Here is a 16,276-nt window from a genome sequence, read left to right on the forward strand (position 1 = left end):
TCTCGCACTATTTCTGGAACCTTATAAATAACAATTCGATTTTCCAGCCACCCTCGCACTATTTTAGTTTTCTATTGTTCATTGTTTCTACGAATGTACAGCTAAAAATAGTTAAGACCCCATCCACGGCTGTAAGTTGCGTTGTTGCTCCTTTGTTACTTCAACAGACACTACAATTAAAATAATTACTGTGTAACCTGCAGCGTTGAAAGCATAAATTATGACTTACATTTTCTATGCGTATGAGAAGGTATCAGTTGCAACTTTCAACCCTTCTTTTGTGTCTTAAATATAACTTTAGTTATAAATTCATGATTTTCCGCAACTGCAAGATACCCCAGACGCCTTGCTGTCTAGTACATCGATAATAAGTAGCAACTTGCCCCCACGCACTTTGTCTTTCATTAGTCAGTTTATTATCAGTATGAAACAAGCAGCCAGCAAAGAAAAACTTGGAACTAAAGGGTTCAGTGTAACACCAGAAACGGCTATTTCCTTTACAAGACTCACTGTCTATCTTACGTGCATTTGGTCTCCATCTACATCATCGACTAAATTAACTTTCATACTTTTCGAGATATTTTTCTGGTTTTCGATTTTTCTTTCTCTAGGACTTTTATTTCCTCTCATAGTTTCTATCATTAAATTTATTGATGACACATTTGTGGTAATGAAATCATTTATTCTGATATCAGGAATTGTTAACTTCGTTGTTAAAGTTATTGTCTGCAGGATTTACCGTCAGGAATTACAGGTTTGGAATTTTTTATTTTTATTTAAAGAAATTATGGTAATTATTTTTTTAACAACAGGAACTGGGAACGTCTCTGAATAATTTTGTGAGAAATTCAAATGAAAATGAAAGATTTTACTTAGAAAAATACGTCGACAAATGTTGGAAGTTCCATGGATACATGACTTGCAGCTATTATTTGACTACAAGCGCAGTTTTAATGGGACCCCTGGTACTGCCGGAAAAATTTCCCAGTGATGCTGTGTATCCCTTTCCGGTAGATCATCCGGTTGTTGCGACAATTGTCTACTTGCATCAGTGCATTGTCGGGTATCAGTGCGCAGCTGGGATGACCTTAGACTGTCAGGCTGCATTATTTATCTGGTACCTGAGCGCCAGGTTTGAAATTCTTATTTCAGAAACTGCAAATATTGCGAGTTATAAAGAAATTCAAGATTTCATTAAAACCCACCAGGATATATTACAGTAAATTTAGTTAATTAATTTTTATTTTAGTCAAATCAAATATTTTTAGAAACGAAATTTGTTTGCCTAATATTATAGATATGGAAAACAAGTAATTCGGCCGATTCGGTTGATTGTGCTGACAACAGTCACAATGACTAAAGTTGGAATGATTTTTGGTGCCATTGTTCTTATATCGGTAGGAATAAACTATTGATTATCATTTAATTGTAAAATTAATTTTTATTTTCTAAATTAGGATGAACCGATTACTGTTAAAGTACAATTCGCTATACTGGTAGTCAGTGCAACAGTAAATATTTACGTTTGTACTTGGGCTGCCGATAACTTACTGACTGTTGTAAGAAAATATAAATATTTTAAAAAATGAGGTAAAATGGGTGTTTATAAGAAATAAGTCAAAAATTTCACTACACTACTTTTTTTGGCTAAAATAAAATATTCTGTTATATTAGCTGATTTTTTGATAAAAAAAAAAATTTCAACTACATCTGATATTACTTTAATTGAAATTTCATGTTACCCTAATAAAAAATTCAGTTCCACTATAATTTACAAACTGATGTTTTTTTTTTTTTTTTTCACCAAAATTCAGCAAACCTTATTTTGTCTCATAAAAAAAATTATATTATCCGTAAAAAAAGATAATTGACAAAAATCACTTACAGTCGAGTTCTACAATTTCAAATGAAATATTCCACGTATCTGGGAACCACCCATCAGCAATGAGAAAACTTTGGCTAACAGTAATCCACAGAACACTGAAGCCAATAACGATTGACGTGCCGGGCTTTCTGGAGACTCTATCAAATGAATTCTACTCAAATGTAATTTTTCTACCTAAATTACCTTTATATTATAAAAAGAAAAAATGTACTTATATACTTCTCAGAACAGTACTAATTAAAACTATTTCCAGTTTCTTTCCACGGCGTTTTCATATTTTGCAGCAATGCACGCTGTAGTTAATTCATAGACTCCCCAATAAAATATTCCACTTAACGTCTTTTTCTATAATGACCAGCAATTATAAAACTACTTACGTATTCCTTTGATATATTTCTGATAACTGATAGCCCATTTATAATAACGACGGATGAGTCAATCAATTAGCATAAATAATAAATTTCTCCAGACTAACGAACATTAATTACAGCTCACTATAGACGAGTACGATTTGCGGGATCCAATTTAATAAAAGTTAATTACACGTCTATAATTTAACTTTGATACTTTGATGTATTATATTGTGAACAGTTTAGGGAAGAACAAAGCTTTGTTACGTATTGTAAGCTAGTTGAGTTTATTATTGGCGTATTTTTATAAATAAAAATAAAAATGTACATTGAACCTGCAACAGTGATTCGCATCTTGATGATATTCGGAAAATTGACCTCAACTTGGCCACCAGACCCTAATTCAAATAAATTTTCAAAGCTGGCCAAAGAATTTCTGTGGACTATTTTTTTCCTCAATGTCATTGGACTTCTGGTCCCACTTTTTCTAGGCGCTTATTATAATAGACGTGAAATTATTTTGATGATGAAATCCTTGTCCGAATTAACTGCACTGGGAGATGTTTTTTTCAATTTACTACTTTGTAGAATTCAGCGCCGTCAATTATTTGTAAGTTATACTTTAAGTGATATTTTTTTTTTTTTTTAAATAACGTAATTTTTCATCATAGGTTTTGTTAAAAGAAATAGCTGACTATATAAAAACAATAAAAGAAAATGAAAAAGTTGTATTTCGTAAATATGTGAGCCGTTACTTTCCATTTTGTACTTTTGTGGGGCTTTCGTATTTTCAAACAGCCATAGCCTTTTCATGTGGGCCACTTTTTATGAAGCAAATACTACCAGCAGACACTTGGTACCCTTTTGGAATAAAACCTTTCACAACACGACACTATATTATATATATTCAGCAAATTTTGGCTATTTTGCAAACGGGAATGGGCATTACCGTTGATTTTATGGTCGCCCTGCTACTGAGTTACTCTTCAACGAAATTAGAATTACTCTCAAACAAATTGCAAGATGTAACAAATAATGAAGAGCTCAAAATTTGCATATACGAGCACCAAAATTGCATACGGTAAGAAACTTTGATGGTCAAGAAATTAATTTTTGTCAGAAATCCCGAGTTATGTAGAAAAATTTACAGATTTGTAAGACAACTTTGCCATTCTGTAAAATTTATCATTTTGAAAAGTAACGCGACCATGGCTATGGCTGTAATTTTTGGGGCGATCCCGCTTATTTATGCAAGTATAATGACCAAATAATTATAAATAATAAAAATTTTATTAAAATGATCATTTTTAGGAATTTTTAATTTTTGTTTCTCGAAATAGCGTCAACCTCTTCCAGTATTATCACAGTTTATTTTAATGGTATTTGGCGGATGTATGAGACTGTACATAAGTGCTTGGCCGGCTGACGATCTGCGTGAGATGGTCAGTAACCAAAAAAAATTTTTCTAATTAATTGTAATGATCTAAATACTTTTTCAAGAGTGAGAAAGTCGCCTGGTCCGTCTATGAGTCTTCGTGGATTGGAAATTCGAAAAAATTGCAACAGTCGACGGCAATTATCATCCGTCGAGCTCAAAAGCCTCTCGTCATATCAATTGTCGGGATTCTTCCTGCTCTTACTCTTCAATTTTATGCCACCGTAAGATTTAAATACAAATTCTTTTTTTTTTTTTTTTTTTTTTTTTTTCAATATTTAGAAAATGATAATTTTTTATTTTGCAGTTTTTATCAACTACTCTTTCATACTTCATGACCCTCCGTGCAGTGTTGGGAGAATAACTATATATTGAACGTGAGAAAATATTCAAATGTCTTAAAAAAATTATTTTATTTATTATCAATAAGGAATATATATTTATTTATAACTAGATTAAATATTTTATTTATAAAATAAACTTCATATATCAACTTGAATTTCTTCCTCTTCTTCATTTATTTCTGATTTTTCAGTCTGACTATTTTTAGATAAATTTTCTGAATCCTGATTTTTTAATTTTGACGATAAATTTTTTTGTACTAAATCCGATCCACCTGGTATTATATTTTCACTTTCTTTAGTATGTCGCCATTTCATTCTTCGATTTTGAAACCATACTTTAACCTGAAAAACAAATTTTCATATGAAAAATCAAAAGTTTGATAATTTCAAGTTTTTTTCCCAACAGAAAACTTACTTGGGCATCAGTAAGTCCTAAAGTAGCCGCTAATTGCCGTCTATCAGGTTTAGTAATATATTTCTGTAAGGAAAATCTTTTCTCTAGACCTTTTCGTTGCAGCGCACTGAAAACAGCTCTCGACCACGATCTTTTTCTACGTGTACCACTTTCACTGTTAGTTGTCGTCGTTGTAGATGAAATTGGCACTAAAACAAATAAAAATACACTCAACTAATCCTTATCTATGTAAACAAAAAAATATCTCAAATAATTCAAATTTTTTAAAATGAAACAATTTCGCAATTTCTGGTCGCGATTTCTCAAGACATAAAAGTAAAACAAAGTATGCACTACATGCCGTGAAGATTTCGTCGAGTACGTCTGTACTTGGATGTGATTTACAATCTCAAAGTATACAACATGTGTCGTGATCTAAACATGCTCCCCATGTTTTATTACCCGCAGACGTATTTTACTAATTGTATAAATTATTTAAATTTATTATCACTTGTTTACGTCTTGCGGTTGTATAAAAATTTATTTATTTTCACTGGCATTAGATATTTTTTTTATAATTATTTAATTGTAGCTTGAATGGATTTTTTTGACAAATCATCGGCTAAGGTATAAAAGACTGTTTACACAGCGGGGTAAGTCATGCGAGGCACTTAGGATATTGTTTAAACATAGACAGGAAACGCGAGAATACACTAAAGTCTAAATATTATGGTCTCTATTTGTTATAGATATTCAGGGAAACAAGACTGCTGTCCATATGCTCCGATTCATGATGTAACATTACACTTGACATTATTATTCTTTTTAATAGCTTAATTGTAATTCACTATTTACTTATGAAAAAACTTGTGTTGATTTTAAATTCAATGCGATTTTTTTTTCCTACTTTTGAAATTTGAATGTTTTATTCTGATATAATTTAAAAAAAATAGATTACAATTTTTTTTATTGCTACAAAATATTATAACTATTATTTAAAAATAATTTTGCAGGTGATTAAAAAAAAATAAAGCGCAGAATTATAAAAAAATAATAGGGTAATTACCTCGTGGAATTGGCCTGAGAGGAGACGGCCGGCAAATATTTTGATATTTTTCAATTACACTAGTATAATTGGGAGTACAAATCACCGGTGACGTTTCTGAGCGCGTAAAATTACAAATTGTCATACACTTGCCACAGCCACCAATGCACGGACACTCATGACCCGAATAACCGAACAACTTAATAGTAACTTTTGGCAAAGGTTTGTTACAAAAATCCTTGGATAAAATTCTGTCCACCCCAAACTTGAGTTTCGGTGAGTCCGCAATGTGAGTACTGTACTCCATTTTATTTTCACTTGTAAATTTAATTTTCAATTAAATAAATTAACATTGTAATCCGATGGTAAAGAATTAAGTATTTACCAAATGGAGGAATAAATTAATCTGATGGACCGAAGAAATTCGAGTTTAAGTTTACGTTAAACAAAAATCATCATTTAGTAGCAGACAGTGTAGTGAGATCCCGGTGATTTGCCACTAAAACTAAACGGAGGCGTGGCTTATTTTAAAATAAAATTTCGTGGGCACCAAGATGATGATCATCCGGAAGCTGAGAAAATAAATATTGGTTATATACATTAAACAATCTTAAGTAGATTATACTGCTGCCTCTATTTGTTTACTTAATCCTCATACCCAATCATATATATAATATATCTCGATAAATTTTATTCATAAATAAAATATAATAAATGCTTTAGATTAATGGAGAATAAACAATTTATTAAATAAATTATTAACAAATATATAATTAAATGAATTTTTATAAAATAAAGTGAGTAAATTATTATAAAATTAATCCTTGGACGCCATATGGTTATCTTCAGATCCACCGGCGATGTATACAGACACTTAAATGTTTATTTGAGAAAGCGTATACGGTGCTTTATACCACCTACATCTCGAGAATATTCTCCGTAGTTTGTGTACTTATTCATCGTAGTTTATCTATTCTCACACACATACGCACACAGATAATTATTACATACGGGTCTTATTTGATTTTATTTGATTTCAAAACGCTTACAGTTAATGATAAAGAAAATTTCAATTGCCAGCTGATATTGACAGCATCAGCCAATAAATAATAACCAATTTTATTTCCATTTATTGTAGGAAGCGTACTCGCGAGAAAGCATTATCATCCCACGGTAGAGTCTGTCGGTATCATATTCATTTTCTGCTGGGTCTATTGTAAATATATGACGTTTTGGTCTCGTATATTTTTGCAAGTTCTGAAAAATTATAAAAAATTATTATCTTATTAAAAATAAATAAATTCAATTGTATAAAAATATTTACTGATAAAACGATGACATTTCCTTGAGAAGCTTGATTTTTTTTCAGAGAAGTGATGACGAGGGTGAGAAGGTAACCGCCGAAAGCAAGAAATGATAGAGTTGTCAGTGTAAATTGAAATATTTTTGAAATTTTAGTGTCTTCTCCTTTTTCCTCCCACCAGTCACCATGTCTACGTAATGATTTGTTGCCAATTTTTTTTAGGGGCAATTTTATTGGTAAAGTTCTTCCTTGTAGACCTTCTCCTTCTTCTTCTTCTTCTACTTCTTCATCATCTTCTTCTTCTTCTACGGCATCGCTTCCTAAATTTATTTAACAACAATAAGTACCTAAAATAATTAAATCAAAAAAATTACGAACCAGTTTCAATAAAATTGTTCTTTATCTTCAGTAATTGTTCCATCGGAAGTTCACTGAGACTTTGCACTTCTTGAGGATACAGCTCCAAATACCCAGAAGGTAAAAAACTTATCAAAGTGAAAATATATATTAAATATATATAATTATTTTTTGATAATAAAATCATGACTGTGTTGGCTGACGACGAATTATTCAATGAGACTTAAAGTGCGAATACTGAATTTGCTGAGCGAGTCTTAGTTTTAGTCTAGGTCTCCGTATTTCTGGTTGAGCAACAATGCGAAGCGCGTGACATCTTTTGATTTAAATACTTGCTGGAAATAAGTTTATTAATTATGACACCGTTATGTGGACAGATTGTTCATAACAGTTTGAGACATCACACGAAATGTCTGTGCTCTTTAAAATATTCATTTTGGTCAGTTTGGTTTCACTTACAAGCGGCGAAGAAGGTAATAATAATTGTATATACCACAAATAACTATCAGCTTTTGATTTGAGTTATTAATATAATTTGAGCAGGTTTTTTTGATAAATTGAAAAATGGACTTGCGAGCATGAGGGGTTACTTGGAAACGGTTAAAGAAGTCGCGGAGTTAGTATCCAAGAGTTTAAAACAACAGAGCGATCGCAAAAAGGGTGATGAGAGCACTCAAAGTGATGGAGGAAATCAGAACTTTAACTCTGGAAACTTGGCGTCTGCGTTCTTTCGACTTCTTGGTTTAGACTCACCCAAAATAGCCGCGATAACTGTCAACTCTGCCATATTTCTTGCACAAGTGGTAAATATGCTTATTGTTATAAATTTTTATAAATAATGACCGAAAAAAAATTTTGTTTTTTTTTTTTTTTTTAATTAGATCGCATCATTTTTTGAAATGAAATCATCGAGAGATGAATCAGATGATGAAATTGAATTTGATCCTTTCAAATATATTGTTGAATCTAGAGATGACAAGGTAATTTATTTATTAAGGATGTTATATTCATTAGAAAATTGATACTTGTCATTGATTTTGGTTTTGAATCTGAAGCTCAAACTTTTCAAAAAAGCCAACGAGTAATGACTGAAAAAAGTTATTCTGTCGATAAATAGTTCTGTTTATGAGTGAAATATATTACAGATTAAATATTTACTACAACAAGCCCAAAATCCCGAACTGCCGCGTCAACTGATTGACCAACTAGACGGCATGGATTTGTCATGCGTAAAACTTTTGATGTGCAAAATATCGCCGTTTATTTTGAAGGCCCAAAACTCTTTGAAGAGCGACAAGAAAAGTAGTTCCCGTCGGTCAGAATTCATTTCCTGGCTGCCGACTCAACAAGTATTTGAAGAAAACTCCGAAACTTGTGAACGACAACACGAAGACTGCAAAGTTTTTCCTGAAGAGTTTTGATTTTTTTGTAAATGTAAATAAATAACTATTTAAGTACTATGGAATTATATATTTAATATATTTGAAAAGATTATTTTTTTCAGGTGAGTGAAAGATATCACAAATGAAAAATACAATAAGGAAGCACAATAACGAGGTACTTTTTAATTTTTGTCGTGGGATTATAATTTAATTAACAATTATTCATTAGTTTAAGGTGTTTTTTGATCGTATTTTAAATAATCCTACATATCTGGTAGATTCTTTATCACATTAATTAATTTTATAATTTCAAAGATTCAAAAATTCTAAGGAAATTATGTCAATGAGTAGATATATATATATATATATATAATTAATAACCTTATTAAGATCCCGTATACATTTGATGCATAGTACTGCATATTTACTTTGGCATTGATGAATAAAAAATGTAATATATATATAATATATATATATGTAAAATGATAAAACAAATGATCAACTATAATTTGTCATAAAAATTACTTTCTCCTTCCTGTACAATATCAATCGTTAATCAGTCAACTATTTACAGCGAAATAAATTTACAAGGACAAAGAAAAAGTTATCTAAAATATATAAATTGATTAATTATTAAGAGTTATTAATTTATAATAATAATCAATTCTTGTCTCTACTATGTCAGTATTAGTATCAGTGTCAATATCAATATCAATATTTGATTCGTTAAAAAATTTAAACTCATAGAGTTGCTTGTCCAGTGCTGATCAAATCCGTGGTCTCAACTCGCGCTTGTCTCAACCAATCGCGCATATTTCGCGTTCGCTCGATCAAATTCGAGCCGCGTTCCACGGTTCCAACACTCGTTGTGAATCCACTGTTTGGTCCATATTGAGCAATTATATTTTGCGTTGTCGTCGGCGGATGGGCCGTCAGTTGTGACAAAATATTTGATTGAATGTTCGGAGTTCCAAAACCTGCTTTTAAATTTTATTTTAGATAAAAATAAGTTCATTTTTTATAAATATCAAGTTATGATACCTTGAATATTATTTGACTGGGTGGTCAAATGTTGAAATGGAAACCATCTGGTGTCGGGGCCATCTAAATTTGGTGGAGGCGGTACATTATTACCGCGACGTTTGTTTAATACGTTCCAAATTTCACGTATTTCGGAATTCAAATTTTCTAAACTCGCTATTATTTCTGTCGACTCTTGATAGTAATCTGGTTTATCTAAAATAATATATATTTATATGTGTTTGTTGACCTGGAAGCAATTGATGAGATTTATAATAATTAGCGTACCCAAATCAGTTGAAGAAAACCCGCTACTGGCACTAGAAATATCACTCAAAGTCAATTCATCACTTTTAATTGGACTGATATCATTTTCATTTTTCTTGGCATTCGCGACCCGCTCTAATGACTGCTCGAGATGCTTCAGATGAATAACCTTTTCACCGAGCAAGCTCTTGGTACGGTGTAGACTGACCTCCATATCTGAAAGCTCTCGTTCCTCCTACAAACACTTAAATTAGCTAGAGAAAACAAAAACTAAGAGCAAGAGAAAAACTACAAACAAGATTAAAAAAAAATTTACTTGAACAAGTTGCTCCAAAGTAGCTCGAGCACTTCGTTCTTTCCAGGCTTTCTGTACGCCCTGGAATATGTTTTTCTGTGCTCTCAAAGTTTCGCGTGCTCGTTTTACAGAGTCTCGTTCCACATGGATTCGATGTCTAAAAAACTCTAACTCTGATGAGGCATTCACTGGCACTGTAAATATTCATTTATAAAAATATTATTATTATTTAATTCCAGGGAATTAAATTCACACGTGGACTATACCTTTATCTTGAAAAGGGTATCTCAACGTATAAGCATTTTCATTAGTAGGTAATTGATCACCTAGGTCTTCCAATTTCTCCAACTGCTTTCGAATATTTTCCACCGGATTATCCGCAATATTGTTATTATTATGAGTGATTTTTGAACCAGGCGACTTCTTGCTGTGGCTCTTTTTCTTCTGTAAAATATTCGAGTTCATGGTTTCACTGGCCGTCGTGGTGTCGTCAGACTCAAATTTTCCGCTCCGCGAGTCTCGGGAGTCGGCGCGGCTGAACCTTTGAAACCCTAAGGACTGCTGGCTCTCGGAGTTGTCGGCGATGTTCTGATTGTGGACCTCTGGTTTTGAACTCGAGCTTACATTTTTCGATGATGTTCTAGTAATACGAATTTAAGGCCTATAGCCAAATATTAAGGCGAATTACATGAAGGTGAAACTTGTACCTCGACGGCTCGATAAATTAAATTAAACATTAGTAATAATAATAATAATAATAATAAGAAAAAAAAAAAAAAAAAAAAAGAAAAAGATTGCCGTTAGGATACGTATTTAATGGTGATGCTTATAAATTATGATGAACAATAAAATAAATAAACTCACTTTTGGGTCAGGGACTCTGTTCTCTCGGTCCTGGTTCTCGTGGAAGCAGATTTCTCAGTTTCGGAGGCCGTCGTGTTACCCTCTTTGCGTTTGCTTCTTTTTTCCACGGCCAGACGCACGTCGTTTTTTAGTTTCAAGTATTTGTCTTTCAGAGTTTTGTATTTATCTTCGAGAAGTCGTTTTTCGCAGCGAATTTTGTCATAATCAATGGAATCCTGTCGCGTAGCACGTTCTGATATTTTTTTTGCCTCTTTTTCGATTTCTCGTGAAAAGTCTGAGCGAATTTCATCCAATTTTTGTTTGAAAACTTTCCTGGCCATATTTTCCTGCAACAAAAACCCATAACTATCTATTTTTACTGAATTTATTACAAATTAATGAGCAGATACATACTTCAACACGATAATCACGTGAAATTTCAGCCAAACACTTTTCATGTTCTTCAGTGATCTTAGTCATCTTTTCTCTCTGCTCAGCCCTCAACTTCTTCCTTAAATCATCAAACTCCTTGTCAAGTTCTTTTTTCATTTCTTCAATCTTTTGATTCTGTTTTTGAGCCAAATCATGCTCAGCTATTTTAAGGGCTTTTTTTTCATCCAGTGTCTTATCGTACTCATTCTCCATTTTCTCAATCTCATGGTTTCTCAGTTCCAGCATCTCCTGTTTCTTTTCATCCAACTCATTCTTCAATTTAGCAAAAATTTCCTGCCTTTCTTTTTCATAGCAAGTTTCCAATTCATTTCTCACCTTTTCCAAATTCTTCCTTCTCGCCTCGTCCATCTCAGCCACCAAATTATTAATCTCCTCTTGCTCTTTCTGCAACAACTGGTTTCGCAGTTCCTCTAATTTTACCTGCATTACTTTTTCCATCTCCAGTCGCTCCTCATTAAAACTAGCCTCCATTTCCTTCCTCGTTCTCTCCACCCTCTCTTCTAGCTCTCTCTTCAAACCAACAATTTCCCGCTCATGCTGCCTAGTAATAGCGCTTTTAATATCCTCATCAAGATTCCTTCGTTTTTTATTGCGCTCTTGATCAACAACCTCAAGATCTGATTTGAGTTTAATCAGATGACTAGCTTGCACCAGTTCCCTATCAGCAGTCTGCTCCCCAGACTTGGAATCATCTTTCCCACTGGTTCTTGGCGTGCTCTCAGTGTCGCTCTTGGAAAACAAATCAATGTTCTTAATGTTGATAAATTTATTCGTTGGCAAATAATCCATATCATCTTTGGAATCTTCTTTATTCAACTGGCTCAAGTGTTCTGATTCTGATACTTCTTGAACAAGAAACCGATTGCCAACAATTTTTGAACTTCCAGGACTCAATAACAATTTATCGAATGAACTGCCTTCGCCCTTGACACTCAGTTTATCATCATCTCCTCCATTAGCTGCATCATCTTTAGATTCATTGTGCTCAGACTTTGGTTCAGAAACTTCCGAGTCCCAGTCCTCGTCTTCAGAACCCGAGTAAGTGAATTTAATATCTTCCAAATTATCTTTTTCGAGATCAAAGCGTACACTTTTTCGTTCCTCTTCAGTAGGCCGATCGTCTGAAATTTTTTTTATGAGTTAACAATAATAATTTTAGAATGATATTTTAAATATTATTGTAATCGAATTTTCCATCATATAAATATAAGTTTTTAAAAACAAGTAGCTAATATAATCTAGCAATAGCATGCTATTGTAAAAAGTACGTTAAAAATACATATTACAATGCTTTTAAAAAAAAAAGACCGAGTGCTATTGTTTTGAATCGAGGGCACGAGTCAAGTAGATCTGAGTAGTAACTCACCATCTTCAGAAGGCTTCTCCCGAAGAATGGACTTGGGTCTCTCAAGGCAGTAGCTGTTATTATTGGGATTGACCCCATGAATCTGAAAATCCTCAAACCTACCGCCATCATGACAAGGAGTATTATCGCGACTTCGATTGCTCTTCAAGAACATGGATCCGCCACCAGTTAAAGTCAACTCCTTCTGCCTGTTCATCAGCTGGCTTGGATGTTTCTCCTTGTCAAATCTCTCGACGATTGGCCTCCCCTCTGACTTGGTCAACGAACTAATGCTCAGTTTGTCAATATCAATAACATTCTCTTCGGAACTAAACTTACTTGACAACTGTTCCCAGTCCTTTTCGTACCTCGGACTCATCGACTCAGAACGTTTTACTATTTCCCTGAGGTTTATCTCCCTCTCGGGACTGAGTATTTTAGGACTTTGATAGAACTTGGGATCCTGGAATTGAAGGTTCGTGTAGTCCCTCGACGAGCGGTCGATCATCGAGTTAATGGGCAATCTGGCCTCACTGGTAGATCTTCTTTGATCTTTGCGCCGTGAAATATCGCTCGCGGATTTCTTAAGCGGTGCCAATTTAGTGGGTATTTTGGTCTGCAGAACGGGCACTTTTGACGGTGGAGGTTCTTTGGGGATGGTTGCTTCCTCATGGGATTCAAGATCCTTAGCCGTTGTTTTGGAGTCATCGTCTGTGGACGACCAGTCGTTGATATCAATTGATATCAGTAAATATCAGTAAATATGATTAAACGTGCTACGTGCATACAATCGAATACTAAATTCATAAAACAGATTACTGACGATAATCGCGTGGTGATAAATATTTAATCGTGCTATCGCTACTGTACGTGATTTAAAATAATTAAGATAAGATATTGGCAATACCAAGACTTTGTTGTCGACTTTGGGATACTCTTGCTTTTTTGACCAATTCTTTGTACTTTTCATCCAGTGGATGCTCCCACGAGGTAAATCCCGTTGAGGCCTCGTAGTAGTACCAGCTCTGGTAGCTTTCGTGGAAGCAAGGGGACCATCCTTCTGGCAGAGCTGCCATCAGACCTTCACGCGCAAGATCAAGGAGGTGTGGTTCCGTAACTGGATTGATGCCAATACATTTAGCATAATCGATAATCTCTGCAACAAATCATCAATCTCAATTAAAACTCGGCTTCCTTCGAGCTCGGCTAAACTGGGACCAAGTGATTGACGGATAAAAAAACCTAGAGAGTATTTTTATCTTGAATATGTATGAAATGGATGAAAGATCTTGGTGTGAATAAAAATGAAGATTTATTATTTGAAAGAATGTTTGGTTTAATATTTTGTGGCAGTTGAATAGCGATGATTAAAAATTCTATCAAGGCTACTTTGACAGGTGCGCTCAGAGGCATGGGGGTGTGCGATTGCCAGGCGAGCCAGCTGTCTGAGGATAAAATATCTACTTTACATTACTCCTTTCTTTAAATATTTTTTACATTTTTAGTTTTATTTATGTATTCATTTTTTTTTTTTTTTTTTTTTTTTTTTTTTTTTCAGATAAATTTATTAGTCTCGCGTAAAATTTTTTAATAATATTTGCTTGATATAAAAATAATAAACAATTATATCGGGTGAAATCAAGGGTCACAGCGACTATGTTTTGCCTGCAGTATGAACTTATTGATTTTCGTACGGGCACGTAAGGTCGAGCCGTTGCGTAGATATCGTTATGTAAATAAACAAACAAATTAACATATAAAATATTAAAATTAATAAATAATTTATAATAAGTTGACTATTTTTTTTAATTTTAAATTAATAAACAAAATGTACAAGTCGTTTAGTCTGTCATTTTGTTTAAGCCATCATTTGACATTTTAAAATAAATTTCTGTATTATGAAATTATGTTTTTTATAAATTCAATTTCATTTATGAAAGAAAATTTTAAAGAATAAAAAAGCTCACCTTCATTAGAAGGATGCGAAGCCTCGTCAAAGACTTCGCGACAGACAATCGTCGCTGCACTGTCTTGAGAAATACTCATGATTAATTCGTCTTGATTATTTAATATTTTAAATACGTATTTTCATTTTTAAATTAAGTAAATTTTCGTTTACTCGCGGACTTAATAGAGGAAGAACTGAAAATTTATATAAAGCTATCATATTACTGATATTATATATGTTTTCACTATGCGCGAGCTAAACCGTGCGACGGTCAATGTTGAATTCAACTTGAACTAAGGGAAGGAGGCCAGACTGTAAGCGGCGCCGCGAATTATCGCGGCAAATTTATAAATTAAAACTATACGGAAATCGTTGTTGCCGACGGACACAAGAAGGGACAGCTGCAGATAATTTCTAACGGGGATTTTTTCGTTTACTTCTTCCGATCAAATTATTTCTGATACGAGCGACCGGGAGTAAAACTGGCAATAAAATTTTTTTAGCTCGAGATGCATTGAAGCTCAATGACCAGATGGAGCCAAAAGTGTATATGTTATTTTTTTTTTTTTTTTTTTTTTTTTGACACTAATGAAAAAATAAGAAAATTATTTACATGGATTTTAGCGAGGGAATAATTAAAAATATTTTAGTCGAAAAAACTATTAGCGGATTTTTGGTAATTTGCGTGAGAAAGTATATTTATGTATAAGTATATGGCGTATAGTGATCGAGGGTCGCGGGGACCAAAGGAGAGGAGGGAAATAATAATATTTTTGTATATGTCCTCAAATAATAATGATGTCTCCGATAGTGATATTATTATTTAAATTTAACTTGGAGAAATAGAAGAGCTTCGTTATGTCGTGTTATATTCGTAGGTTAACGACTTGAAATTCAAGGCAACAGCGTGAACATGAAAATTAAATGATAATGATATCCTTCACTGTGAACATAAACCCTCTAAAGTTGACGTGAGAATAACTTGCGAGCTTTGACGCAGTCCTTTATTCTTTATTTTTTCCCTTCTGCTAAATTATATTCCTCGTTAACTGATTCACGACTAAGCATCAAATATATATATATGTATTATTTTATTTTTTATTTTTTACTTTACTTTAATGTGTATATATATCTATACTAATATATGAGTTGTCGCTCAACACTGTTAATTCAGGACAAAAAAATTATTGCTAGAAAATATTTCACTAGCCGGAGTAATGGCGCATTCCTTCGTTTATTATAATTGCTGCACCATAGTTTTATTATAATCATTCAATAGGCATAAACATTCACTCTAAAATATATATATATATATATAGACGTATGTACACACTTGATGTAAAAGCTCATTCTTATTTTTTTCATTATAATAATGATTTAGTTATACACAAATGATGAAAATTTTAATGAAAAAGCCTTTTCTTCATAATCAAATTTATTCTATTTTTATTTTTAAATTATTCTTGACATTTTTTTCGCATAATTATGCTCGACTTTTCTTATTGTTGTAATTATTTATTTTATAAACTTATTTTATTTTTACGGCCAACAAACAGATTTTTATTTTTCATGTTCCATTCCCGTAATTTAAAAGACCAAGAATACACGGA

At 32.9% G+C, this 16,276-nt stretch overlaps 5 protein-coding genes across 7 annotated transcripts; 2 read left to right on the top strand and 3 right to left on the bottom strand.

Annotated features, from left to right (window-relative positions):
• Positions 1-424: 424 nt before the first annotated feature.
• On the top strand, positions 425-2,195 carry LOC103578803 (uncharacterized). Its single transcript, XM_014444394.1, has 6 exons — positions 425-754; positions 813-1,219; positions 1,298-1,397; positions 1,458-1,559; positions 1,888-2,046; positions 2,139-2,195. The coding sequence occupies exons 1-6, from the start codon at positions 425-427 to the stop codon at positions 2,193-2,195; spliced, it is 1,155 nt and encodes a 384-aa protein (XP_014299880.1).
• A 392-nt stretch (positions 2,196-2,587) lies between these two features.
• Positions 2,588-4,034, top strand: LOC106694134 (odorant receptor 49b-like). The gene is made up of 6 exons (XM_053738184.1): positions 2,588-2,845; positions 2,907-3,316; positions 3,386-3,485; positions 3,576-3,677; positions 3,736-3,894; positions 3,978-4,034. The coding sequence occupies exons 1-6, from the start codon at positions 2,594-2,596 to the stop codon at positions 4,032-4,034; spliced, it is 1,080 nt and encodes a 359-aa protein (XP_053594159.1). The 5' UTR covers positions 2,588-2,593.
• A 118-nt stretch (positions 4,035-4,152) lies between these two features.
• Positions 4,153-5,818, bottom strand: LOC103578805 (H2.0-like homeobox protein). The gene is made up of 3 exons (XM_053738449.1): positions 5,475-5,818; positions 4,430-4,617; positions 4,153-4,356 (listed from the first exon to the last, which is right to left on the bottom strand). Exons 1-3 carry the CDS (start codon positions 5,758-5,760, stop codon positions 4,153-4,155), a joined length of 678 nt encoding a protein of 225 aa, XP_053594424.1. The 5' UTR covers positions 5,761-5,818.
• A 754-nt stretch (positions 5,819-6,572) lies between these two features.
• Positions 6,573-7,900, bottom strand: LOC128667553 (uncharacterized). Its single transcript, XM_053737966.1, has 4 exons — positions 7,812-7,900; positions 7,135-7,241; positions 6,778-7,055; positions 6,573-6,710 (listed from the first exon to the last, which is right to left on the bottom strand). Exons 1-4 carry the CDS (start codon positions 7,898-7,900, stop codon positions 6,573-6,575), a joined length of 612 nt encoding a protein of 203 aa, XP_053593941.1.
• Positions 7,901-8,893: 993 nt separating this feature from the next.
• Positions 8,894-14,920, bottom strand: LOC103578806 (centrosomal protein of 164 kDa). Of its 3 annotated transcripts, none has more exons than XM_053738148.1 (10): positions 14,686-14,920; positions 13,626-13,874; positions 12,740-13,429; positions 11,335-12,494; positions 10,942-11,267; positions 10,404-10,717; positions 10,099-10,271; positions 9,804-10,017; positions 9,537-9,731; positions 8,894-9,475 (listed from the first exon to the last, which is right to left on the bottom strand). In XM_053738148.1, the coding sequence occupies exons 1-10, from the start codon at positions 14,762-14,764 to the stop codon at positions 9,237-9,239; spliced, it is 3,639 nt and encodes a 1,212-aa protein (XP_053594123.1). In that variant the 5' UTR covers positions 14,765-14,920; the 3' UTR covers positions 8,894-9,236. The 3 variants fall into 3 exon arrangements, with proteins under 3 accessions (XP_053594123.1, XP_053594122.1, XP_053594121.1); XM_053738147.1 differs by having other exon boundaries at positions 8,894-9,472; positions 10,344-10,717; XM_053738146.1 differs by having other exon boundaries at positions 10,344-10,717.
• Positions 14,921-16,276: the final 1,356 nt, after the last annotated feature.

The sequence above is a fragment of the Microplitis demolitor genome, chromosome 4 (genome assembly GCF_026212275.2).
Source record: "Microplitis demolitor isolate Queensland-Clemson2020A chromosome 4, iyMicDemo2.1a, whole genome shotgun sequence".
NCBI lineage: Eukaryota > Metazoa > Arthropoda > Insecta > Hymenoptera > Braconidae > Microplitis > Microplitis demolitor.